General features: G+C 38.7%; 1 protein-coding gene across 2 annotated transcripts in view; it reads right to left on the bottom strand.

Moving 5' to 3' along the window:
• Window positions 1-92: 92 nt before the first annotated feature.
• lrp5 (low density lipoprotein receptor-related protein 5) overlaps window positions 93-27,684 on the bottom strand; it is a 181,108-nt gene continuing 153,516 nt past the window's right edge. For both annotated transcript variants that reach the window (XM_048606985.1, XM_048606986.1), the window contains 10 exons: window positions 25,865-26,076; window positions 25,077-25,267; window positions 21,966-22,175; window positions 20,138-20,263; window positions 17,254-17,490; window positions 15,053-15,163; window positions 13,215-13,451; window positions 11,811-11,950; window positions 5,353-5,450; window positions 93-2,430 (listed from right to left, as the gene is read on the bottom strand). In XM_048606985.1, coding sequence (XP_048462942.1) covers window positions 2,160-2,430; window positions 5,353-5,450; window positions 11,811-11,950; window positions 13,215-13,451; window positions 15,053-15,163; window positions 17,254-17,490; window positions 20,138-20,263; window positions 21,966-22,175; window positions 25,077-25,267; window positions 25,865-26,076 — 1,833 coding nt within the window. In that variant the 3' untranslated portion in view covers window positions 93-2,159. The remainder of the gene's footprint in view (window positions 2,431-5,352; window positions 5,451-11,810; window positions 11,951-13,214; window positions 13,452-15,052; window positions 15,164-17,253; window positions 17,491-20,137; window positions 20,264-21,965; window positions 22,176-25,076; window positions 25,268-25,864; window positions 26,077-27,684) is intronic.

Here is a 27,684-nt window from a genome sequence, read left to right as displayed (position 1 = left end):
TTTCCATCTCATCCTTTAAGTATTTATAAATACTTGCGTTTGTGATAGATTTGAAAAGTCTGTGCGCTAAAATCCACAAAAAAACAAAAATGTACTGAACAAACAGCATTTTTACTTACTGAGGAAAATCAGGTAATTACACAAGGTTTTATTCTCCAAAGTATAATTTTAAAATAAGTTATGCACAACACAAGCAGAAAAGGTTAAAACTGGAAAGGAGAACAATCTGAAGTTTGTGTCTTTACTTTAGCAAACAATATTTTGGATACAGGTAGGTCATCAGCATTTCGCTCAAACAGCCAAGCACAATGTGAAATGTGAAAACATAAAATGTCCTTACTTTAATGATTAAACATTCAATCATAGACAAGAATCAAACACTCAATACAAATGCAGCAAACTGGGCTCTACACATTTTATGGGACTTCACCGAACTAATGACCACATTAATTATAACAGACAATGGAAGAAAAAATTGAATATAAAGTTCTGTCGAACGTCTGCTTTTTTTATAGCTGAAGTCAATGTCATTGTATTAGAAACTGTCATTTCACTGTATACAGAGTGCTGCTGAAAATCATACATATAATCTGTGAATAATAGCATTTTATAAATAACACAATGAAATTAGATAAAATATACTTTTAACTTCTATAGTGCTAAGAGGTAAATTTTAAGAATGGAAAGCTTTGTAACTGTTTAGAAAGTAAATTGTATTATGCCAACTTTCCATAAAAGGCTCTTTTTTGGAATTAAAAGCAAACCACAATGATATCAAAAGGCAGTTGGTCAACAGTCCCTCATCTTAAGTTTATGCTGCCGCAGCAAATTAGTGGTACAAGCATGCACAATCATGCTAATGATAAACGAGGCAGCTTGATAATCCAACAAAATCTTAGACATTTATTATTAATGTGCAAGTTCTTTGAATGGTTTACAATGGGCACTCTTCAAAATGTTTCAGTAGTGATAGCTACAACTTTCTGTACATACAAGCCAAGGTAACAAAAACCAAACATTAAAAGAATTTCTATTGAAGAAAACTGGTTTATAATCCATGATAAATAATTTAATGTTAAAATACAAATCACACAACAATCAACTAGAACTTTGTCCTGTAATCATTTGTTGGAGAATCTTGTGCTCGACAAAGTGAGGAGTGTTTGTGTTAAAATGGAACATTCAATTTTTTTTAAAATCATGACAATTAGAGTTAAAGTACCCCTAGGTCAGGTATAAAGTGAAATCCTTCTGTTTTGCTCAATATAATTTTATCCAAATTTCAGAAGTGCACTCTTAAAAGGTACCAGGGTGATACTATTTTTATCCACACCAAGAATCCACTGAGTAGCAGTATACATCTGCAGTGGGGTTGTGAATTACTATTCTGCCTTGAACCTGGAATCTTAGGGAGCTGCTGCAATACAACATGAAATGAATTTAAGCAGTATCCTTAGAATCAGTGAATATATAGACTTTAATGCAATTAATCTGGGCCAAATCCAAACACAGGTCCTTGACATGAAAAGGATAGTATGCAAACCCTCAATGACATTAAACATACAAAAAAATTCCGGCTAGTGGTTTATTTTGAAGATCATGTAATTGACACTTAGGGTTGTGCATTGAGCTCATAATTCAATAATATGTCTTTTCAGCACAGAACATCCTGATCAAAAATATCATTCATGAAATATTTAAACTCCATAGAACAACAAGTATAATTTTGTTAAGGTAGAAAAAGTACAAAATAAGCGATTGTCCATTTATATCTATGAATATAGAATTCATACATTTCGTTTCTAAAATGGTTTCACCTAAATAAAATTATACAGCACAGAGGTAGGCTATTTGGCCCATTGTGTCTGTGCCTGCATTTGTGAACTTTTTATACTTTTACTTCCCCATTTGTTCTGTAAAATGAGCATATGGCACAAAGATGCAAGTGGTGTATTTACTTAAGAAAAAAATGGCTATAAATATTTTTCTTTCCATCTGTACAAAATTCCATTGTCCTATCGACCTGCTCACATTCTCTGTACACTGTCCTTTGGATAATCCCATCCATCCAGTACTTTTAATTCATAAAATATACTTTCTCTCTGTTTGTATTTAAAGCTATGTACAGAATTATAAAAAAAATGTTTGTTTTGTTAGAATCATGAGGAATCTGTACAGGGAGATGGTGGGGGAGGACAGAGATGAAAGTAGCTTCGTTCTGTGGAAGGTGATGGTGGACAACTTTCACAGTTCTCCTCTGCTGACATGTATGGACTTCGAGGGGTAGGGGGTGGTGGGTAAGGATCTGAATCTGAATTCAGATCCACGTAGTATTTGGGACTCTTCCACCGGCTTGTGGTATAATCACTATCACATACATCAGTACTGCATGGAGTTGTAGGTGGTGCCACACTCTGCATAATGTAATGTCTGTAAAATTGAAAAATAACTGTTGAGTTTTTCTCCAATTCATTTCAATAGTCAAAACTATAGTCAAAGTCAACATTTAGGGTTTAATTTTTGCCTTATAACATCTAGATTTGGAAATCAAATTCACTTGGATTGCTCATTATTACAAAAAGTGGTTTATTTCCAGCTACCAAGTTAGAAAATGACAGATGTGACAGCAGACCAATAGCTATTACTGTACTTTGCATAACGACAGATTGAGTTAATAGTGTAAATGTAGTTTCATCAGCTACAGCACAGGCTTGCAATATTACACAAATTGCAGTTAACTTCATAAGACAACTTAATTTATATTTAGCAGCTTGTTGTTGCCTAAATTAAAATTTGACAAACTCTACCAATGAGGTTCAACTGAATGCATTTGTTTCCCCTTCCTACTGCTGCCTCACAAGAACTGATTTCTTTGCTCAAAATCTCAGGCTGCAGCCAGACCTCACCAATACTATTATATAGATGCTGGGAGCCTTATTTGTTAAAGCTTCCTGACTTTCATTTCCTTCTTGCAAGGAAACAGGTACTCTTTTTGCATGTAATCTTCTTGTTAGGGCATATCCAGAAGAATCCAAATGTAAACTGAGAAAATCGTGACCTCAAACCTTTCTTTCTTGATTTTGTTGCTGCCCAATGTATTTACTTGCACGTTCCAGTTCCCCAATTGGCTCTATGCTCACTGATATTTATTGGTTTCCAAGCAATGTCTTGATTATAAAATTGTCCTTATTTTCTAAGCCCTCCAATGACTACACCCTTCCCTTTCTCTGTAATCTCCTCCAACCTCACAACCCTCTGCGGTATCTGAGCTTCTCCAATTTTGGCCTTTTGTATATGTGCAATTTTAATTTGGTTAATAAGTCTTCAGTTGCCTGGGTACCAAGTTCTAGAATACCCTCCCTACAGCTCTCTACCTTTTTACCTTGCTTTACTTGTTTAAGATATTCCTTAAAATCTGCCTTTTTGACAAAGATTTTAAGTCATCTGACCTGAAATCTCCTGATGTGGCTCGATGTCATTCTTTGTTTTATAACCCTCCTGTGAAGCATTTTTGGATGTTTTATGGTATTAAAGGTTTTAAATATAGATAAATATAGATTATTTTTGACAACCCAGTTTAGTATATGGTTGTTATAAAATCAATGTACTAGATTTCCAATACTAAAATACAATGGTGTTGTGCCAAGTCCTACAATTATCTGTGACAGCAACTTGATTATTCGTATTAATATATGCAACATTAGTCAAGCTACTGAACTCAGTAATGGCCTCAATATCTATACTGTAGCTACATTGATGATGAAATTTGTCATGGTTTATCCTTATGAAATTTCATAAGATACGTTACTGAAACAAATAGACAAATAAACTCATAAAAAGTTGATTTTTTTCCGCCTCAGTAATTCTCAGTACAAAGAATATAATGCTGCGAGGTCACATTTTTTTCAAACATAAAAATCTTCCTTACCAAATAGTTTCAAATTCAGACTGGACTTTCTGTATTCACAGAAGATGGAGGACAAAAAATCATTGGCTGTTTGGTGGTCAAAGGAACTGACCGTGGAACATTTATTTGTTTATAGACACTTGGAAGTAATGGACAATGGGCTTTGCAAATGCAGAAGTAAAATAAAAATGATTGAATGAAGTGCTCATCACAAACTGAAAATGTGACCTTTTTATTGCCTTCAGCTAACACACTAAGTTGTAACTCACTCGGAGATAGTAAGAACTGCCAAGGCTGGAGTCAGAGATAACACAGTGTGGAGGAACACAGCAGGCCAGGCAGCATCAGAAGAGCAGGAAAGCTGACGTTTCGGGCGGGGACCCTTCTTCAGAAATGGGGGAGGAGAAGGGGGCTCTGAAATAAATGGGGGTGGGGGCGGTGATAGCAGGTGGATAGTGGAGCGGATAGGTGGGAGAGAAGACAGACAGGTCAAGGAGGTGGGGATGAAGCTAGTAAAGGTGAGCATAGGTAGGAAGTGGGGTGGGGATTGGTCAGTGAGGTGGGAGGAGCGGATAGGTGGAAGAGAAGACGGACAGGTCAGTGAGGTGGGGATGAAGGGGGGGGGGGCGGGGGTTGGGGGGAGGGGGGGGGTGTGGAGATTTTGAAGCTAGTAAAGTCCACATTGAGACCACTGGGTTGTAGACTTCCAAGGCGGAATATGAGGTGCTGTTCCTTCAGTTTCCAGGTGGCATCGTTGTGACACGGGAGGAGGCCCAGGATGGACATGTCATCCAGGGAGTGGGAGGAGGAGATGAAGTGGTTCATGACTGGGAGGTGGTGTTGTTTGTTGCGAACCGAGCGTGGGGGCTCCACAAAGCGGTCTCCGGGTCTCCGCTTGGTCTCACCAATGTAGAGGCGGCCACATCAGGAACAGTGGATACAATAGACCACATTAGCGGATGTGCAGGTGAACATCTGTTTGATGTGGAAGGTTTTTTTGGGGCCTGGGATGGAGGTGAGGGGGGAGGTGTAGGGGCAGGTATAGCACCTCCTGCGGTTGCAGGGAAAGTGCCAGGGGTTGTGGGGCTGGTGGGGAGTGTGGAGCGGACGAGGGAGTCACGGAGAGAGCGGTCCCTCCGGAAGGCAGATAAGGGTGGGAAGGGAAATATATCTTTCGTAGTGGGGTCAGATTGCAGGTGGCGGAAGTGGCGGAGAATGATGCATTGAATCCGGAGGTTAATGGGATGATACATGAGGACAAGGGGAATTCTGTCTTTGTACAACACCAAGACATACAACACTAGGTTGTACGCTATTTTCAGCATTAAGAACTTCAGCATCTCAATCCTTACACTACTTGACTGCATCCATATCCTGTTAGTGTGCTTGTAACCATTAGTAATGAATAGATATTAGAAAGAAGGAATCATGTGCCTTATACACACCTGTAAGACCTGGTAGTGGAAGGACTGTTGGATGAGTAGCACACTTCGGTATTATAGAGAGAACGATCAGTCGCTGGGGATGGAGGTGGGTTCAAAATCTATTAAAAAATCAAAATTGATCAGAAAGTTTTAAAAACTGTTTGTAAACAATTAAACTTTTTTAAACATTTAATGCATTTGTCTTGTAATTTTTACACTAGACTACTGGTTAAGAATCAACAAACTAAAGCATCATCAAAATGAACCTTTCGAACATAGATTTTCCTTCCCAAACTTCAAATGGAAGTTCCCAACATATAATGAGTGATATTCTCATTGACAAAAATGAAGAAAATATCTCATGTTATCTGATTCTGTAATGTATTTCTCATTGATTACCTTTGAAAAGTGTTGTTTTGACATGTTACATTTCCAAACTGTAAACCTTCTGTAAGGAGCTCAATTACCAAGAACATAAGAACACAGGAAATCGGAGCAGGAGTAGGTCATCTGGCTCTTCAAGCCTGTTCCACCATTCAATAAGATCATGGCTGATCTTTTCGTGGACAGAGTTCCACTTAACTACCCACTCACCGTAACCCTTGATTTCTTTACTGTTTAAAAATCTATCTTCACCTTAAAAACATTCAATGAGGTAGCATCAACTGCTTCAGTGGGCAGGGAATTCCACAGATTAACAACTCCTTGGGTGAAGAAGTTCCTCCTCAACTCAGTCCTGAACCTACCCCCTCCTATTTTGAGGCTATGCCCCCCCAGTTCTAGTTTTATCCACCAGTGGAAACAACCTCCCAGCTTCTATCTTATCTATTCCCTTCGTAATTTTATATGTTTATATAAGACCCCCGCTCATTCTTCTAAATGCCACAAACAGTTTAGTTTCTCAATGATGCCATTAGTGAGCAAAGTGGTTGCTCAATGTCCATCTACCATCAGCCCAATGTACACCTCTGTACCACTGTAACCTTTTTCACTTCTAACCCAAATTTTCCAATTCTTGGAATCAGGCCTATTCTACAACATGTCCTCTCCATTCACACTCCACCTCAATTGCAATCACCACAATTCTTTAGTGGCCCCTTAGCCACATAGATCCTAATCTTTGGTGTTCTCTCTATAAACATACCTACATTTCTAGATTTTTCTATTCCTTTAGGTTCCTCATTTAATCTAACCTTTGACAAGCTTTTGTTGTTTCTCTTAATCTTTTATTCAATGGCTTGGCCCCTGATTTTCCTCCCCTTGTGCTTCTTTCTCAATGCCAAGGAACATTTTCTAGACTGTAGTTGCTATAGAAATGTTATTTTTTGTTGTTATTATTTAAGGCCAAATAATGAAACAACTAAAATTATTTTGAGGATCACCTAAGTCTGTTAATACAGTGCAAAATTTCTTGATCAAATCAAGCATCACTTGTAATACTTTGGTGTTGAAATATTCCTGTAAATTCCAAAGTATGAAGTTCAGCTTGAATTTAGTCCAGTTGTTTAGTAGTTCCAATCTAACTTAAACTAACTTTATTTTTAAACCTGTCCTCTGCTGCTTCTGAGCTGACTATTCAGTAAGTGAGCTTTGCCAAGTCATCTGCCAATAGCGTACTGAATTTGGCCACTAGGAGGAGTGGAACTAAACTAAGGCGTCTCCTCTTCAAATGTTCTTTTCCAATGCAGAAGAACTTTCCTCGACCCTGTGCCTTCTCTGTCTGGTGATACACTGCTCCTGAGTGACACAGTCAGATTTTCAAAAGCATGTTTCAGAAGACAATAAGGGGAGGGTACAGAAATAAAATCTGCAACATACCTACTACATGAAGGCCATACAGTCATCATCACCTCAATAAAGTCGTAAACTCTGCCCACACCTCAGCTCATGTGCTGCTGAAACCCTCATCCATGCCTTTGTTACAGAGTTGTAGAGTCATACAGCATAGAAGAGGCCTTTCAGCCCACAGAGTCTGCACTGACCTACCTATACACATTCCACGTTCCAGCATTTGGCCCACAGCCTCGAATATTACGACTATTGAAGTGCTCATTTGCATACATTTTAGAAGTTGTGAGGTTTCCTGCCTCTACTACTACACTTCCAGGCAGTGCACTCCAGATTCCCATCACCCGCTGGGTGAAAATTCTTTCTTCAAATTCCCTCTAAATGTCCTGTCTCTCACCTCATTACTGAACCTTCAACTAAGGGGAACAGTTGCTTCTTAATTACTCTTTGCCCCTCAATCTTGTAACTTCAATCAGGTCCCCTCTCATCCTTCTCTCCTCCAAAGAAAACAACCTGAGCTTGTCCAGTCTCTCCTCATAGCTAAAAACGCTTCATCCCAGGCAACATCCTTATGAATTTCCTCTGCACACCTCCAGTGCAATCACATCCTTCCTATAGTGCAGTGACCAGAACTTTATGCCGTTTCCAACTGTGGACTACTGAAGTTTTGTATAGCTTCAATATAACGTTCTTGCTCTTATAATCTATGCCATGGCTGATAAAAGGCAAGTGTCCCGCATGTGTGCTTAACTATCGTATCAACCTGTCCTGCTACCTTCAGGAATCTGTGGACAAGCACCCCAAGATCTCCCTGTTTCTCTGAGCTTCTTAGTATCCTGCATTCATTGAGTATTCTATTGTCTTGTTACTTCTTTTGAAGTACATTGTCTCATACATTTCAGGGTTAAATGCTAATTGCCACTGATCTGCCTAACTGTCTATGTCTTCCTGTAACCTGAGACCTTCTTCCATCCTATTAATCTCCCAGCCAATCATTGAGTCATCTGCAAACTGCCTCTGGATTTAGCAGTTCCCCACCTTCCACACACTAAAAACCCATCCAAACCTCAACTGCCTGTATTCCAACTTGTACCAAGTCTGTTACTCATCAGCCCTGTGCTTGCTAATCTACATCAACCCCTGGCTTATCAACATCTCAACTTTACAATTGTTTTCAAATCCTTCCATCTTGAAAACTGAGTATGCCAGCATAAAGTAATATACCACTGGCAGATAATGTACAGAGCCAAATAGGTTTCTAACATGCAGGAAGAGAAGAACTTTTAAAAGGTGAGAAATCTTACGCCCCTATGCACACCCGAGATGTGAAGGCACTACAACAAAAAGACAGCATGGGTAGATAGTTCATGCAAGTTTTTCCACTTCAAAGGCTTGGAATACAACATTTTTGCTAAAAGGAAAAGGCACTATAGCTCTCAGGCATTCAAACATACAACTCCCTCTGGATAGTAAGTTTGCAGATGACACCAAAATTGATGGTATAGTGGACATTGAAGAAGGTTACAAAGATTACAAAGGGATCTTGATCAATTGGGTCAGTGGGCTGAGGAGTGGCAGATGGAATGTAATTTGGATCAACGTGAAGTATTGCATTTTGGTAATACAAACAAGGACAGGAGTTATACAATGAATGGTAAGGCCCTGGGTTGTGTAGAACAGAGAGACCTAGGGATTCACATACATAATTCTTTGGAGTTTGCATCACACATCAAGAGGATGATTGAGAAGACATTTAGCATGCGTGTCTTTATTGGAGTATAGAAGTTGGGACATCATGTTGAGGTTGTATGGATGTTGGTGAGGCCTCTTCTGGAGTACTATGTGCAGTTTCTATTATATAAAGGACATTATTAAACTGGAAAGGGTTCAGAAAAGATTTACCAGGTGAGAGGAGAAAGATTTAAAAAGGACATGAGGGACAACTTTTTTTTTTCACAGAGAATAGTCTGTGTGTGGAATGAACTGCCAGAGAAAGTGGTGGATGCAGGTACAGTTACAACGTTTGAAAGATATTTGGATAAGTTCATGAATAAGAAAAGTTTAAAGAGATATGGGCCCAGCGCAGGCAGGTGAGACTAGTTTAGTTTGGGAACATGATCAGAATGGACTGGTTGGGCCAAAGAATCTGTTTCCATGCTGTATGACGCTAAGACAACACAAAACACGTAGTGGAACTTGCACTGCATTAGAGGAATAGTAATAATCAGGAAGACAGTTAGAAACCACACAAACCTGTAATATAAAATTGTGGTGGCGATCATAAATATATTTTCTTGTGAAAATGGTTTATGTGTGAGTAGTAAGAGTTTCTCTATTCTACGTGCAGGAACTTTAAAAATAAAATTTATTTAAAAACAACACTGCAAATTTGTTGATTGGTTTGGCACGGGTGTCAATAAGAAGAGACAGACTCAACATGCATCAAGAATGGAGATACAAGGACAGTGACTAAACTGATGGTGAGGTTGAGAGGTAAAGGGGAAGACAATGAGGACAGACAGAAGGACAAGAAATAATAGAACAGACGCAAACAGTGAATGAATGTGGTTGGAGTAGATAATTCAACAAGGTCAACTACCTTCTTGCCTTGGCATGATATTTAAAAGCTTCAAGATATTACCCCATAAGGTTATAAGATATAGGCTATTTAGCCCATGAAGCCTGCTCTGCCATTTAATTAGATGATGGCTTAACTCCATTTTCCTTTCTGCTCTCCATACCCCTCAACTCCTTTGTAGACTAAAAATAAGTCCAATTCAGCTTTGAAAACAGTCAATGACCCAATGTCCACTACTTTTTGGGAAAAGAATTCTGAAATTTAACGACCCTCAAAGAAGCAATTCCACAGAACCATAGAAATGTTATAGCACAGAAGGAGGCTATTTGGCTCATCTTATCAATGCTGCCCAAAGACACCCAGATACCCTTTCTAATTCCATCTTCCTGCACATGGCCCATAGTTCTGCAGCTTGTAGCACTTAAGGTGCAGATCCAGGTACATTTTGAAAGAGCTTCGGGTCTCTGCCAACTCAGGCAGCAAATTCCAATCAGTAACATTGGGGTAGCACAGTGGCTCAGTGGTAATGTTGCCTCACAACACCAGGAGCCTGGGTTTGATTTCAGCCTCGGTAGACTGTCTGTGTGGAGTTTGCACGTTCTCCCTGTGTCTGTGTGGGTGTACTCCAGTTTCCTCCCACAGTCCAAAGATGTGCAGGTTAGGTGGATTTGCAATGTTAAATTGCCAATAGTCTCTAGGGCAGGTGATGGGTTTGGATGGGGTGCTCTTAAGAGGGTTGGTGTAGACTTGATGGGCCAAATGGCCTGCTTCCACACTGTAAAAAAGATTTTCCTCACATCCCCTCTAATGCTTCTGCCATTTAGCTTGAATCAATGACCCCTGGTCTTTGAACTCTCTGCCAAGGGAAACAGATTCCTCTGTCTACTATAATTCTACTCTCACAATTTTGTGTACCTCAATCATGTCACCCCCTCAGCCTTCTCTGTTTCAAGGAAAACAACCCCAACCTCTCCAATCTCTTCTTGTAGCTACAATTCTCCAGCCCTGGCACCATTCTAGCAAATGTTCATTGCATTCTCTCCAGAGCAATTACATCATTCTTGTAATGTGGTGACCAGAACTGCACACAATACACTAGTTGTGGCCTCACCAGTGTCTCATACAGTTTCATCATTATACCTCTACTTTTGTATTCAATACCTCCATCAATGAAGGAGAGCATTCCATATGCCTTCGTTACAACTTTACCTACTTGTACTGCTACCATTAGGGACTTGTGAACTTGCACACCAATTCCTACTCATCTTTTTCTTAATTGGAAGCTCCTTCATTTTGAAACTGTGCCCCTTAATTCTAGATTTCCCCAAAATGGAAAGACTTCTCTTAGCACCGATCCTGTGAAGGCTCCTCAGAACTTTATGTATTCTCAATAAAATCATATTTCATTCTTCGAGACTGCAATGGGTATAGGTCCAACCTGCTTAACCTATTCCATAGGGCAACTCTTTAATTTCAGGAAATTAGACTAGTTAAACTTTTCTGAACTGCTTCCAATGCAAGTACATCCTTCCTTAAGATTGAAGGAAGACTGAAACTACACATAGTATCCCATAGTGGTTTAATCAATCCTCTGTAGAACTGCATTAAGAGTTTTTAATTTTACACTGCATTTTCCCATGTAAAGTCCAATGTTTCATTCCATTTTGCCTCCCTATTTACTTGCTGTATCTGCATGTTAACTTTTTGTGATTCATATGCAAGCACACTGAAGTCTCTCTCCATTTAAATAGTATTTTGCTTTTTCTATTCTTCCTACCAAAGTGAATAACTTCATGTTTTTCTCACATCGTACTCTGCATGCCAAATTTTTGTCCATTCACTTAACCCTTCAATACACCTCTGCAGATGCATTCTTTCCTCCTCACTGACTTACATTATACACTGACAAAGAAGGAACTCCAGACACAGCTCCACATTAAATGTTCTCAATCACACTGATTTTTTTAAAAGAATGAAATGAACTTCATTTCAATCTACAAGGAATCTTTGTTTAATAGCTCACTCTATTTGAAAGTATGAGCTGAATCCTGTAGGTTTGAGGAGGAGTATTCCTCCAATTGATGTGGATATTGAACACAAGATGAGAGTGCACCTGTGGGTAGAAAGTTCCTTTTGTACTTGAAGAACTGCTGGAGGAGGCCCCAGTCACATGATTTCTATCATACAGTGGGGCCCCGTTGCTTCCTCCCATTAGACTCATGGAGCTGATCATTGACTTGCCACATGACATGCCTATACAGGATAAAACAAAAAAAAAGTTATAATACCTGCACAAGACACTCAAAGAGCAACCAGATTTTCAAAACATTAAATAAGCATTGTTAAGTTCATCATACTGCATTAACTCACACTTATAAAACGTATCCATTGAAACTTGTTGGTATTATTCATTATTTTGGCAATTTAAAATCTAATTATTTATACATTATAAGTCAATGTTATAGTAATTATAACTGCTGCTGTGTATAATTACCCTTGTCAAGAGATCTGCTTTTATTGTACGCTCTGCTCGCCTGTCTTGTGCTATTGTCATATATTCATTGTAGCTCATCTGTAACCACCACATGCATAATCCAACTATATCTTGGTCGAATAAAAACCAAAAGAACTGTGGATGCTGTAAATCAGGAACAAAAACAAAGTTTCTTGAAAAGCTCAGCAGGTCTGGCAGCACCTGTGAAAGTAAAAACAGTTAATGTTTCTGGTCCGGTGACCCTTCTTCAGAACAGACCCTTCCTCTGATCCGAAACGTTAACTCTGTTTTTTCCTTCACAGATGCTGCCAGATCTGCTGAGCTTTTCCAGCAACTTTGTTTTTGTTACACCGAGGTCGAGCTCCCTTTCTGCTGCCCTCTACTTGGTCCTCTAGATGAGATCTGTGTAAGTTTTCATCTCTGATCAAATGACTAAAATATCAACATTTACTCACCTGCACGTCACTTTTAGTGTTGTTTTGTTCTTACAATTTCAAGAATCTCTTCATTCATCTTTCTTAGCATATTTCTTAGCATTCATATTTCAAAGGCTTCTGTTTCGTTCTGTCAATATTGCTTTCGCCCATTTATTTGAAGCATAACAGGTAAATGGATAGAATGTAATATGTTTGAGCTTTTCCTAGTTACAAACTTGATTTTCCCTTGTTGTTAACACATCTCCAATTTCACAAATAATTTTTGGCTCTCTACATCCTTCTTCTAACTATTACATTACAACTGATATCCCTTGTTAGTATTTATCCTAAATAGACAAACTTATCTACTTTGTGACACTGCCCTCTTCAATTCTCACTCCAGTTTCTTCTGGTGTATTCCATCCAGCTACTATTGTTTTGGTCCTTCTTTGTGTTCGTACCCAATCTATATTCTTAATCTACAATACTTTCACACGAATATGGTATATTGTTTAGAAACACAAATATTGTACCTCATTCACAATCATCCCAAAATCAACACTGTAATCAATCATTAATATGAGGGATAATCTGTAGGACTCCTTACCAGTGAAAGTGCCATGCTGGGAACTGCTGGGTGCAATAAAATTAAGGGGAACATGTGGGGTTCCACTGATATATTCATGTGGAAAAGGTCCATTAGGTCCCTTGTAACGACGACAAACAACTCGCTGACAGACAAAGTACATTCCACCCATTACAAAGAGTGAAAGGATTATACCAATGACAGGTCCAATTGCACTGCTGTGAGACTGGAAGTCATTCACTGAAGCTTCAGTTAATTCTAATGGGAAGAAAGCAGATTACTATTTCAGGACTTATTTAAAAATAAAATTAATCACTAACTTTTGTATTTACATAACAAATGCAATCCTAATTTAAATGCAATCAGAAAATCAATTGAAGGTCTCCATGTGTAATAACTGGTGTGTAGCATTGTGAACAATGTAAAAAAACATTTCGATAGGTACATGGATGAGAAGGGTTTAGAGGGATATGGACCAAATGCAGGCAATTGGAACTAACTGAGTGGGCACCATGGTGAGCATGGACCAGGTTGGGCTGAAGGGCCTGTTTCCATGCTGTGTTACACTATATCCTATAACATTGAGAAAAATGAAAAGTCAATTTTAAAATGATAAGTGCCCATTTAGCACAGTTGGTAGTACTGTCAATTCTCGAACAATTAATGAATTTAGCACATAAACTAAATTCACACTTCCCTGCAGTGCTGACAAAGCACTGCATTTTTGGCAATGAGATGTTATATTAAGACCTAGCCTGTCTAGTTTTGGTGGATGAATACTACCTCTGACATCATTCAAAACAGAAACAGTGCTATGGCCAATGTGATTCCTTAACCAGTGACAGATTAACTTCATCCATTTCATTTATTGGTTGTGGAAACTTGCTGTAAACAATTTGTTTGCTAAATTAAGAACAGTAAATGCACATCAAAAGGGGTTGAGATATTACTGGGAGGTTCTGAGGATGAGCTATTCCAAGGCTTTATTTAAATGCAAGTTTGCTGTTACTTTTTAATATCATATACCTGCATTATTAAAATGAGCAATTTTACCTCTTTAAAACCACATACTTATGTGCAGACTACCAATGGGGAAGTGTGACGCTCAGTGCATTTATTTATGTAGATACATTAACCTGACATGAGCCTTAAGTGATATCCACTTAATATAAAGGTTGGAGCTGCATTAATTTCGTAGCATTCCAACTCAAACCATAATGAGTGCTGGTGTGGGGAATGGAAATGTACAGTAACATCTACATGTTGTATAACTTTAATTGTGTGGTTTGATGGATTCAAGAATAGGCTATTTGAGAAGGAGACTAAGTCAAGAACTGCCTGAAGACAGTTCATACTAACATTATTTATTTACATTAATACTAAATACAACTATACATGGTAGCCATGGAAATACCCAGCTCTGATCTTATAATTGTTAGACAAGGATTAATCTGTATTCTTTGTCTGTTCATGTCCATATTGTCTTAAGGCTTTCTCTCATGCTAGTGTGTGGTGTAGATTGATCTAACGCTGCGCACACAGTACTATTTATACACTGTGTAGCCCTATGACATCATCATAAGGCTGTTCCAGGGTCCTGAAGCCCTTAACCAACAGTACCTAACCATGTTGTGTACAAAACAGAAACAGAGTGTAGAAAAATTGGAACTTTCCATTCATCACATTAAATGATTACAAGAGTATAATAAAAGGGAATTTTTTTTTTTTACAAACGTTGGATCATCTTCAAAAAGAATTCTTTACATGTTCTGCTTCAAGAACCAGAACATGTCTTTCTCAGTGTATCCCGAAAGCTACAAAAGTTCAAAATCCACACTGGTGGATGAGCAGATACTAACCACAAAGATGTTCATCTGAGCCATCATGGCAATCAGGAAATGAGTTGCAATGCTGTTTCTTCAAAATGCACTGACCATTACTGCAGCGGAACTGGTTAGAACGGCAAATCGCTACAATTAAGATAAAGTGAGTTATTTACCAAACTGGTTTTTATGAATAGGTGAAACATTTTGAAATCCTGAAAACAAGAAGTAAAACTGGCCAGTTTGACATTGTCTGTAGTTCAAATGGAGAATGATGAGTTTCCAAAACAAAATCCTGCTATTTGAGAAATTTTACATTTATATTGCACTTTTTCTGAAATCTGACCTTTTGGATTTGAATACTCATTTGAGAGATACTCCGAAAATGTCAGCTATGAGTCCAAAAGTGACTAACTTCACTAGAACAGTATTACCAGCATCTTTATTGTCTTTGATGTCTCAGTTGGGGAAATTTAATAATGTCATATAGTCATCCAACACTTAACCTCCAGTTTTTGACATTCTTCAGGAGGGAGAAAATTGCAATCTGCTCTGTCATCATGTGAACAACTTAGTGACAACTGTGGACATGAAAAATAGCAAGTCTGCATGGAGCTGGAAAATAAAAGTACAGCCTTGTAATCTGACTTCATTTGTACAATACAAGATAGAGCAATTATCCTAAAAGTATCCTTCCTTGCAGTGGCTTTCTCCTAAAGACAGAAAACTGCAGTATAGAGGAATTTGTGTTTTATTTAATTCATTCATGGGATGTGGGCATTCCTCACTGGGCCAGCATTTATTGTCCATCCCTTGAGAAGGTAGTGACAAGCTGCCTTCTTGCTCTGCTGGAGGCCATTTTGTATGGGTAGACCCACAATGCTGTTTGGGAGGAAGTTCCAAGATTTTGACCCAGTGACACTGAAGGTCGGTGATATATTTCCAAGCCAGAATGGTGTGTGGCTTGGAGAGGAACTAGCTGGTGGCTAAGTTACCATGTATCTGCTGCTCTCATTCTTCTAGACGGTAGTGATTGTAGGTTTGGTAGGCATTGTCTAAGAAGTGTCTGTGAATTTCTGTAGTGCATCTTGTAGATGGTAAACATTGCTGTCACTGAGCGCTGATTGTGGAGTGAGTGAATATTTGTGGACATGGTGACAATCAAGTGGGCTGTTTTGTTTTGGGCATTGTGTATAAACACAAAAACCTAAGTTCAACAACGAAAACAAATAGAATGTTAGCCTTTATTTCAAAGGGAATGGAGTACAAAAATAGCGAAGTATTGCTAAAACTTTACAAGGCATTAGTTAGATCACACCTAGAATACTGTGAATAGTTTGGGCCCCCTGACCTAAGGGAAGATAAAACGGCATTGAAGCTGGTTCAGAGAAGGTTCACCAGGTCAATCCCAGGTGTGAAGGGATTTTTTATGAGGAGAGAGTGCAGAGGTTGGGCCTGTACTCACTGGAGGTTAGAAGAATGACCTTACTAGAATATAACGTTATTGCGATATACAGGATTCACAGAGGGCTTGTCAGAATAGATGTAGAGAGGTTGTTTCCCTTTGTGGAAGTCTAAAAACAGAAGTTATAATTTCAGATAAGCATTGAAGATATGAGGAGGAACTTCTTCTCTCAGAGAGTAGCAAATCTGTGGAATTCTTTATTGCAGAAGGCTGTCAAGGCTGGTTGTTAAGTTCATTGAAGGCTGAAGTACAGAGATTTTTAACCAGTAAGGGAATCAAAGGCCACACATAAAAGGCAGGAAAGTAGAGACGAGGACCTTTCGATCAGCCATGATCTCATTGACTGGTTATTCAGAGTTGATGGGCTGAATGGTTTACTTCTGCACCTGTGTTTGTGGTCTTAGGATCTGCACCTTAGTGTTTTGCAGTCATTGTCTGTTTAAGTAATAATCTGCTTTTTTACTCTTCTTAATAAAGTGAACAATTTCACATTTTCCCACACTGTATACGTACATCTGCCAAATTTTTTTATTCCCTCACTCTCTCAAACTATCCATCTGCAACTTCCTCGTGTCGTCTTGACAACATACTTTCCTAGCTATCACTGAGGTTGCACAGGAATGCCTTTGGAGATGAAAATGTTAAAAATCAATGTTTGTTCTTTGATGAAGGACTCAACTTAACAACAATTTTAATAGGTGTTTAAAAATTAGTTTAATCAACACTATCTAAGTCAATGTATTTGGTTAATAAGGTTTTTAAAAATGATTACCAGCACAGTTTTCCTCATCTGATTTATCTTGACAATCTATTTCACCATTACATCGTAAACGTGCATCAATGCACTGGCCCTTTTCACACTGAAAGTGGTTGGCAGAACACACTGGACAGTTTTCCTCATCACTATCATCATCGCATTCTGGAAAGCCATCACAACGCCATGCCATTGGAATACAATCAATCTCTCCAGTAGCACATGTAAATTGTTCTGGTGAACAGGTTGGTGGTTCTGAAAAAAATGGATATTATTTAGAATAAGTCTTTCATTGTTTATGTTTATATTTTGCTTTATCTGCATTTTCTCCCCCCCTTCTAAAGTCTAATTTATGTGGATTTTAAACTGGAATATCAAAAGGCTATGGGAGTCAAATCTTAATCTGTACATTTTTTTCTTTCTTTAGCTCTTCTCGCAGACTTACTTCTTTCCCTCCCTCGTCACCTTCTCTGAAGATGCAACACAAGCTTGAACATGTACTTGGCTTTTGTTCTTGTTGGGATGCGGATTTCGCTTGCAAAGCAATATTACAAAATATCAATCCAGCGATGAAAAAGAAAAGACAATATTTGACCAAGGTAGGATAGTGTGTATTTTGGATGGGAACTTGGAATTGATAAAGTTCCCATGCACCTGCAGTCCACAGTCATTTAGATGATATATGATATGGGTCTGGGAGATGCTGTGGAAGAAGTCTTGGCATCATGTAAATACCAGCACCATTTACCATTCTTTACGCATAAACTCAAGAAATTGAGTTTCAACAGGCCAAGGAGCTAACTGTCTCTGATACAAACATTGTGCAGATGTTCTGTGTGGGAATTCACCTTCTCTAACAATACAAATAGTTTTCAAAGCACCCTCATCTGTTGTCAACGTGATTGAATTTCAGACATCAGCAATCCGCCAAGGATTGTGGACTGCTACTGAGTACTGGCAGGATGATTGGCATTCGGTACAAGATGGGTGGAGGTTATTCACTTACAGAATGCATTGGCAGGAATAATTTGTGGGTCAGGGCAGACATGATACCAGGAAAGGAATTTAGACTTGTTTTTTAAACTAAGACTTTCCATTCCCAAACAGATGCTGTATAGTTGGAGGGCTCCAAAAACATACAGGAGGTTATAGACTCGGGCGTTTACAATTCAGGACGCCATCCAGTCTATCGTGTCTATGTCAGTGAACAAAGATCTGACTACACTTGCCCCATTTTCCAGCTCTTGGCCCACAGCCCTGGAGGCTATTGCATTGCAAGTGACTATCTAAGTATTGCTTAAACACAGCTTCTGACTCAACCACTTTTTCAGGCAGTGAGTACCAGACTTCCCTCACTCTCTGGATGAAAAAAAAATGCTTTCAACTCTCTTAGCCTTCTATTTCTTACATTAAATCTGTTTTCCCAAGGTTATTCACCCTTCTACTAATCGGCAAAGTGCCTTAAATCCATCCTATTTATTCCCTTTATAATATTATACACTTCCATCAGGTCCCCTCTTAACCTTTGCTGTTCCAAGGAAAACAACCCCAGCTCCAATCCTTCCTCAAACTCACATCCTCCAGCCCAAGTGGTATCCTGGTAAATCTCCTCTGCACTCTCTCTAATACAATCACATCCTTCCTGTAATGTGTTGAATACACCAGCATTTATACAGTTTATACAGTTCCAGTATAACATCCCTAAAGTTCTATGTTATGCCTCAGCTAATAAAGGCAAGTATCCCATAGGGCTTCTTAACCATTTTATCTTTCTGCCTCACTACTTTCAGGAGTTTGTGGATATCCATACCAAGGTTCCTCTGATCTTCAGTTCTTTCAAGGGTCCTACAATTTACAGTGTAACCTCTTGTGTTTTTAGCCCACTCCAAGGGCATTACCTCTCACCTTTTCAGGTTGAATTCTATCTATCACTGTTCTGCTAAGCCGAGCAGTCCACTGATACCCTTCTGCAGTTTATGGCAATTGACCTCATTATTTACCACTATTTCTGATAAGTCATAGGAGCAATAGTCAGCTCCTTCATTCAAGTGGATCATAATTGAAGAATTTTTCAGGATTTTGATCTTGTGTAGTTTCTTTGGAGACAGACTGTGCCCTTTCTGCTGACGAAACACATTGGTTGGGGTGCATTGTATGCCTCAGTCTGTTACTTCTGATATTATAGGGGCTACCAGTCTTCAAATGACCAGCCTCCTGTATCATGGAGCAGATAACAGTCAATCCTCATGCTGGTCTTCTTTGTAATACATGTCATAAAATAGCCAATTGAAAAGGAAATGTCTGCTGTTTAAATTTTCTTTTTTCCCAGAAAGGGAGTACATCCCTTCATTATTACCACCTTGAGGCTGATATTGAAGCGGATAATGCAATTCAAGTTTAAACAGAAGTCCAATTCTTTATTTATCATTGAAAAGATGACAGAATTTAAAAGTCTTACAGCAACATTGAAGTGAAACGACTTTTCAAAGACACCTTTGCCTCTAACACTGCTGATTTCAGTGCAATTTAGTTTTTCAAATGATCTGGTCTAGGTATTATTTTGTGAGCTCAATTAAAGAGCAGTTCTTAGAATCACATGATAGATCATTAACTTTCAAATGTTCTACAATTTGATAAGAATCCAAAAAAAGGGATTTAAATTGATAAAAACTAAAAGAATTGCAGATGCTGTACATCAGTGACAAAAATGGAAATTGCTGGAAAAGCTCAGCAGGTCTGGCAGTATCTGTGGAGAGAAATCAGAATTAACAGTTCAGGTCAAGTGACCCTTCCTCAGAAATGTTAACTCTGATTTCACTCCACAGATGCCGTCAGACCTGCTGAGCTTTTCCAGTAATTTCTATTTTCGTCTCTGATTTAGAATGCAGTTTGGGTACAGTACCTCCACATGTCAGTAGGTTCTGTAACAACACCAAGTGTACTGGACATGAGCATCGTGGTGTCCCATCACCTTTTGCAATGCAGATGTGTGAGCAGCCACCATTATCACGGGAACAAGGGTGTGCACCTATGAAGAAATAACTCAGAATTTTAGCACCAGGAATAAATGTTTGTATCCCCTCATTTTCCTGCAGGACACCATCGAATCATACTTACAAAGCAAAGCAATCATTGTATATCCTAACTAAAAAGGCTGTGCAACAAGCTGCTGGGTGAAAATAACCTTAGCATTGATTACTTATTCTTAAGATGTCCATTGTTTCAAAATCTAATTCTGAAGATTTAATCTCTAAATATATTTATCGTTCAGTGACTATTTCACTATCCAATTGTTTTGCTTTTTTTAATGCATAAATTGGAAAATTTGAAGACTTTAATTTGGTTTATTGTTGTCACATGTACCTAAGTACAGTGAAAAGTTTTGTTTTGTGAGCAGTACAGATAGATCATAACATACAAGGATAGATGGATCATAGGGTGTTTAGCCAGAGCGAGGAATATAAGGTTATGGCTGCACAGGAGGTGCACAAAAGCAAGATCAACATCAGATTTGAAATTAGAGAGGTCCATTCAGCAGTCTAATAACAGCAGGGAAGAATGTGTTCTTGAGCCTGTTGGTACATGTGTTTAAGCTTCTGTACCTTTTGCTTGACGGAAGAGGTTGGAAGAGAGCATTACCGGAGTGGGAGGGTTCTTTGATAATGTTGGCAGCCTTTTCATGGTAACGAGAAGTGTAAATGCAGTCCATGGATGGGAGGTTGTCTTTTGTGATGGTCTGGGCTGTGTACACAACTTTCTGCAGTTTCTTACGGTCCTGGGCAGATCAGTTGCCATACCAGGCCATTATGCAACCAGATAGAATGCTTTCTATGGTGCATCTGTACAAGTTGGTGAAGGTCCTTATGGACATTCCAAATTTCCTAAGCCTCCTGAGGAAGAGGAGGTGTTGTTGTGCCTTCTTGACTGTTGCATCTATGTGTGAGGTCCAGGACAGAGCGTCGGTTATTGTCACTCCTAGGAACTTGATGCTCTGGACCCTTTCCAACTCTGCTCCATAATTTATGTTTTTTGCACTGTGACTACATATGTAAATAGCAGCAAAGCATGAATGAATGGAATTATGCAAATTACTCAGGTTTGAAAGCACAAAATGATGTGTCCCAATACATTGTGGCTGCTTTCATTGCTTGCAAGTTTGATTTTTTTTGCACCTTTGGAGATAAAAGCAAAGCCTGAAGGAAGCGGCTTAAAATATTAATTAAAAACTGAAAGAACTGCGGATGCTACAAATCAGAAACAAAAACAGAAGTTGCTGGAAAAGCTCAGCAGGTCTGGCAGCATCTGCGAAGAAAAATCAGAGTTTCCTCTACAGCTAAACGTTTCGGGTCTGGTGATTCTTCCTCAGGACTGATAGTAGCTAGGAAAATGTCAGTATATATGCAGAAGATAAGTTGGGGAGAGGGGATCAGGAGTAAACAATAGGTGACGATAGAGCCCAATGAGACAAAAGAACAGACAAAGGAGTGGATAACGATCTGGGTGAATAAGCTGTTAATGGGGACTGTTAGTGGCTAACAATAGGTAGTGTTCCATAATTTTAGGGCCTGAACTCCCCCATGTCCTAGTCCTCTACCCCATATACCAGGCCTTGTTATCACATAGCATGCCATTACACACTACCTATTGTTAGCCATATTTTGTGATATCATAAAAATAATCTCTTTGCATGTGTTATAAAATATCCATAGTATTAAACAAAGCAAACTTACTGAATTCTGCTACATCCAGCTCTTCTACTGCATGGATACTAGTCAGGTGAACAATTCTACCCTGAATTCTTGTTCGATGGTCTCCAGTCGTCTTTTCGATGCATTCAATCATCTGCTGCTGACGGTCAATCCAATAAATGTAGTCACCAAGTATAGCAAGGCCCATTGGCTGAAGGATGCTGGAATCCTGCAATGTCAGTCTATTGGCACCTAAGTGAATTAACCAAATATTTCCCTTTAAAACATCATCACGTGCATACAAAACATTGAATGAAAAATGCATGAATTATATTTAAAAAGGTAATGCAGGAAAGGAACAGAATGTGGGCTTGCAGCCAAAACGTTCCATAAACAAGTTCCCCATCAGGAAGCAGCGTGGTGGGAAAGGAAAAATCAGATGCAAAGTCAGACAGGGTTTCTTTCATATCCTCCTAGCAACGGATAATGCTGAAAAGTGTTAGAGATTTTCTGCTTGTTACCCAACTTTAAAATATAGGAGCACTTCAAGTTGGAAAGGGATTAAGTACAAATATTTGCAACAAAGCAAAATTACTGAAAAGTCGCAGGTTTTATTCTGGTTAGAACTGGATTAGATCATTTCAGCCAGAGTAGAAACGATGATTTCTAGTTGGTGTCAATAGTTCTACAATTGGTGACATGAAAAGTATCATCCTAAGTACTATCTGGTGACCTTGCTGGAAAGTTTGTACATGTGGGCTGTTACACACAAAGACAGTAATTGTTCTTTTGGGACATCCCAGATTTGAACAGCCAAATGGCCGGTACTCAGATTCAAAAGTTAACACAGGAGACATTTGGCTGATTGGACACAATTGGACTGACAACGCACATGGAATTGCATTTCATTGATAATACTTTCAGGATTTAAAAAGAAGAAAAGGTTGAGTAAAGAGAAGAAATCAGTCAAAAAAGTCTTTGTGTTTGAAAGACTTGCTTTGGTCCTTTGCCTAGTGTCCAATAAGTCACTTTAATTTTCAAAATATTGTACAAAGTAACTTTTTTTTTACCAGTTTTCTTTCTTTATATTGATATTTCCCTTCCAAACTAAGAATTTCTCGCTTCTCTCTCTATTTTAAAAGAATCTGACCACATAAATCTTGACTGTCAGCTTAGAGCATCATTTTCAAATTGTCAGAAGTCTGGTTCTTCAGGTGTGAAATTAAACTGAAAAAGTATTGAAAACCACGTACTGACATTAAATCAACAAACTGAATGTAGTTCCAGGAATTCAGCACGATAAATTGTCATACAATTTTTAGAAATGTTTAAGCAGCTTTCATTCCACTGGAACTTTCTCCACTTTGGAATAGCAACATCAATATAAATAAAGAAATATTTCCAAGGTGTCAACCATGAGTCAGGAATTTGTGGGTTCAAGTCCCACTTCAAGCATTTGACCACAAATATCCGGACTGATACTTCAGTGCAGTCTTTCGATTTAGATGTGAGGCTGAGGTCCTCGACTATTTTCGGATGGTTGTAAAAGATTCCATGATATTTTTTTGAAAAGTAGGAATTTATCCCCAATGTCCCAACCAATATTTGTCCCTGAATAAACATCATCAAACCAGAATATCCAGCAGATATTATCACATTGCTGCTTACGTAAGCCTATGTAAAAATCAACTGCCATATTGTTTTATATTACAATAGTGCGCAGACTTTAAAAGTTGGCTCTAAAGTGCCATATGATGTCCTGAGGCTGAGAATGGTGCTATTTAAATGCAAGATTTTCACGTATGCACAATGCAGAGTAATTAAGGTCTCAGGACATGCTTCTGCTGCTATGAAAAACAAGTCTTAAGTTTCAAACACATCTTTACATCTGGTCAATTAGAACTTAGATTCAACTAACAAAAGGAAGCAAAAGGTTTGTTTAATAATAATGTTTTTCACAAAGAAACTGTGGCTTAGGAGTCCTTATTACTAATTTAAACAATTTTAATGTGAGGTCAGCTGAAGTGGCTTGGTCTCTGTATGTCTCTACAGAATTTTGTGGTAAGTACATTACACGCCGCTATTGTTTTTTTCTCACAGCCACCACCTGTTTTAAAGAACTTTTCACATTTTCCATTCTGGGTATCTAATGTCAACATCAAACAATTAAATATCAGGTACAGAACTGTTGGATGCAACATAAGACATAAAAGAAACCATTTTCAATACCAGGTATCTACTTCGGCTTGAATTTCAGATGACTACCTCCTACTAACATATCCTCAACCACTGTGTTTCCTCTCAGAGGAAAACTTATGGCCAAACTAGTGCCATATAGTGTCAAATTAAGTGTAGTTTAGTGCTGCAGGCACATACCAGCAAGAAACCGAGCTGAGATTACCAAACTCATTACGTTTATGATCCCTGCAACCAACAGGCTTTAATCTGATCACATTTCATTGCATAATTGATGAAGTATTATGTTACTCACTTATTAATTGTCAATTCTAATGGTATAACACTAAATCCAGTGTGCCCTGGTAAGTTAGCTTTTTGTTGCTTTAATTTAGATAACAGCCAGAAAGTTACCATGAATGATGTTAATGCACACATGCTCCACATTGCCATATCAAATTCCTCTCTCTGTATTATAATAGAGGCATTATTCCTTTTTAAAATGACTAAAGTTACCTATAAAATTGTGAAAAGTGCAATTTGATCTAAATGTGTTAAGCATCACTCTTACATCACTTTTGGAACAGTAAAACCTATAATTTATATTTGGATATGACTTTGTTGTATGAGCCATTATTAATTTGGCCACATGGTCAATTTAAGATCTTCTTTGTTTCTTTCTATAAAAGAAAATTCAATGTTTCAAAATTAAAACATCCTTTTGGACAGGCAAAATCACAGCAAAATGATACTAGATTTTTCCAGCTTGAAATACACTTACTGGTCCTGTCAAATTATACAAGAAAGATCAAAAACAGACAGAAACATTATTAAAGATGAATTTCAAAGTTTCAATGGATAGAGCTGTGGAAACCCAAAGCTGGAAACCAGTTTCTACTTCATATTTACAGCACAATTGTGGAACAGCAAACTTATAGAAATGACATTTGTAAAGCATTGCGGAGATCTCAAACTTACCAGATAAATCACTGCTTTCAATGCGTTTCAAATCTGCGTCGACCCAGAAAAGTTTCCCTAGTTTGTTATCAATTGCCAAATCAACAGGTCTGATCAATCCAGTTGAAAATATTACTTCTCTTTCAGTGCCATCCAGTGCTGCACGTTCTAGCTTAGGGGATCGCTCCAACATGTTTGTGAAGTACATATACCTAAACAGCATTTTAAATAAACAACAAAACGAGCATTAAAACAAGGACACTGCTGCTAGGAATCCTTGTACCACACATTAAACCAGTATCCTATCATAGTTGTTAAATAATACTTTAACAAAGTGGACAAATCAAAGCTGCAGAACAGTTTCACTAGTATGATTAGAGGTTAGCTAGGAGAGCATTAGGATATTAAGTTTGGAAGTGATGAAGAAAATTAATGAAGATTTCAGCAGAAATTAACTGAAGATAGATGCTAATGATATTATGAAGGTTGACATAAATGGTCCTTGTGAATGAGAGGTGATAGGATTGGCGATATAGTTCATGGCTGAACATGATGCTAGGTTTGTGAACAGTGTGTTCGATTTTAGGCTAGGCAATGGGATGGAGTCAGTGGGGTTTGTGCTTCTCAGTATTTACCCAGAGAAACATCTGGCTTATTCAAAGCTGAAGGTTGAACAGGCAGTCTGATAGCACAAAGCAAAGACGGAATCTAGAGAGCTGGTAGAGAGGTGGATGAATTTGAAAAACTTTCGGTCCATAACTGCTCACTAAGTTTCACTTAATACTAAACACAAAATAAAAGTGAGTTACCCCCTTTCCGCATTCACAACAATAGCTCTTGGTCTGTCATGTTCTCCACGAAGAACTATTCCAATGGGCTTTCCATTAAGTCTATTAACATTTATGGTGTTGGACGTTTCACAAGTCCAATAGACAGTTCGACTGTAAATATCAAGGCTCAAGTCATGAGGCTGTATATCAGGGTTTTGGCTTTGGTTTGGCCCAGAAACGACCACAAATGCCTAGATTAAAAAGCAACAAATTAAAGTGGGGGAAATACTCACAACTATTGGTTAACTTTATTGTACAGCACACTAGGAAAATGCATTGAGATCTTCACAGCAACAATGCACATGCAAGATTCACGTTAGTTTTGAAGCATTTTCCATTGAATTGAAACATAAGCAAAGTTCTGCACATACATTTCTGATGTCCTTTCTTTAATCAGACTGACCCAAATTTTCTGAACAAGATTAGGAACCCTATGTCTGAGCCTGGTCGGACAAAAAAAAGAAACACACGTTCAGGACATTCTTCCCATGAGTTTTCTCACCAGGAAATTTCTCACCTCAAAGAAGCCTGGATGAATCCAGGGACTTTTTAAAAATTTATTCACAGGATGAAGGCGTTGCTGGCTAGGCAGCATTTATTGCTCATCCCTAACTGTCCTGACGGCAGTTAAGAGTCAAGCACATTGCTGTGGGTCTGGAGTCACATGTAGGCCAGACCAGGTAAGGATGGCAGTCTCCTTCCCTAAAGGACATTAGTGAACCAGATGGGTTTTTCCCGACAATCGACAATGGATTCGTGGTCATCATTAGATTCTTAATTCCAGATATTTATTGAATTCAAATTCCACTATCTGCTGTGGCAGGATTCGAACCCATGTCCCCAGAATGTTGTCTGGTCTCTGGATTAACAGAACATTGATAATACCACTAGGCCATCACAAAACAAAAACACAGAAAACAAAAATGGAGAAGATCAACACTGAAACTACATCTTCTTTTCAAGCAGCAAGTGTCATATTCTGTGATTTAAAGGTCCTGCAGCCACTTTGAAAACTACACAGACAAAAGATAAACGTGTGGGGGTATAGAGTGTTCAGTGGATGCAGTGTCAGGGTAACAGCTGGGATAAGAGCGTAGCGTTGCTGGTGTGTGCCAGGACAGGGAGTTATGGTGCCAGGTGGGTGAGGGGGTAGAATGTCAAATAATTGGGAGTGTACTTGGGGTAGGTTGTGGGCAGGGGGTTAGAATTCAGGCAACAGGAGTGGTGGTGTCAGGTCCTACAGGGTGAGGGTAGAGGTGAAGAATATCATGTTGTCAGATGGGGTCAATGGGGAAGGGTCAGGCCTGGTCAGTGCTGGGTCGTCAGAGTCCCAGGAGTTTTTGGGGATGGAGTGGTAGTTTTTTGGGAGGGGTGGGTCAATGGGTGAGCAGGGGTTGGGCGGAAGTGGGTGGCCAGTTTAACATTTGCTCAGTAAAAACCAAAAGAACTGCGGATGCTGTAAATCAAGAACAAAAACAAAATTGCTGGAAAAGCTCAGCAGGTCTGGCAGCATCTGTGGAGGAGAAAACAGAGTTAACGTTTCGGGTCGGTGAAGGGTCGTTGTTAACATTTGCTCAGGTTTTACAGCAAGTTTTAATTCCCCCCAGTCTATGCTGCTGCAGGGACTATCTTCCTGTCAGAAAATCTGGGCCATTACAGCTTAACACTGTAGGATACACAGAGTTAGGAAATAATATGAAGAAGATATTCTGCCCAGAATCGTATCAAAATTTAAAATGCCTTAATTCCATCCATGAATGCAACAGGTTTTCAGATCACTGACTAACACTTCAAACACT

Source organism: Rhincodon typus, chromosome 17 (genome assembly GCF_021869965.1).
Source record: "Rhincodon typus isolate 14 chromosome 17, sRhiTyp1.1, whole genome shotgun sequence".
Lineage (NCBI taxonomy): Eukaryota > Metazoa > Chordata > Chondrichthyes > Orectolobiformes > Rhincodontidae > Rhincodon > Rhincodon typus.
Note: the sequence above shows the minus strand (reverse complement) of the source record. Positions and strands in the feature narration are given on the sequence as shown.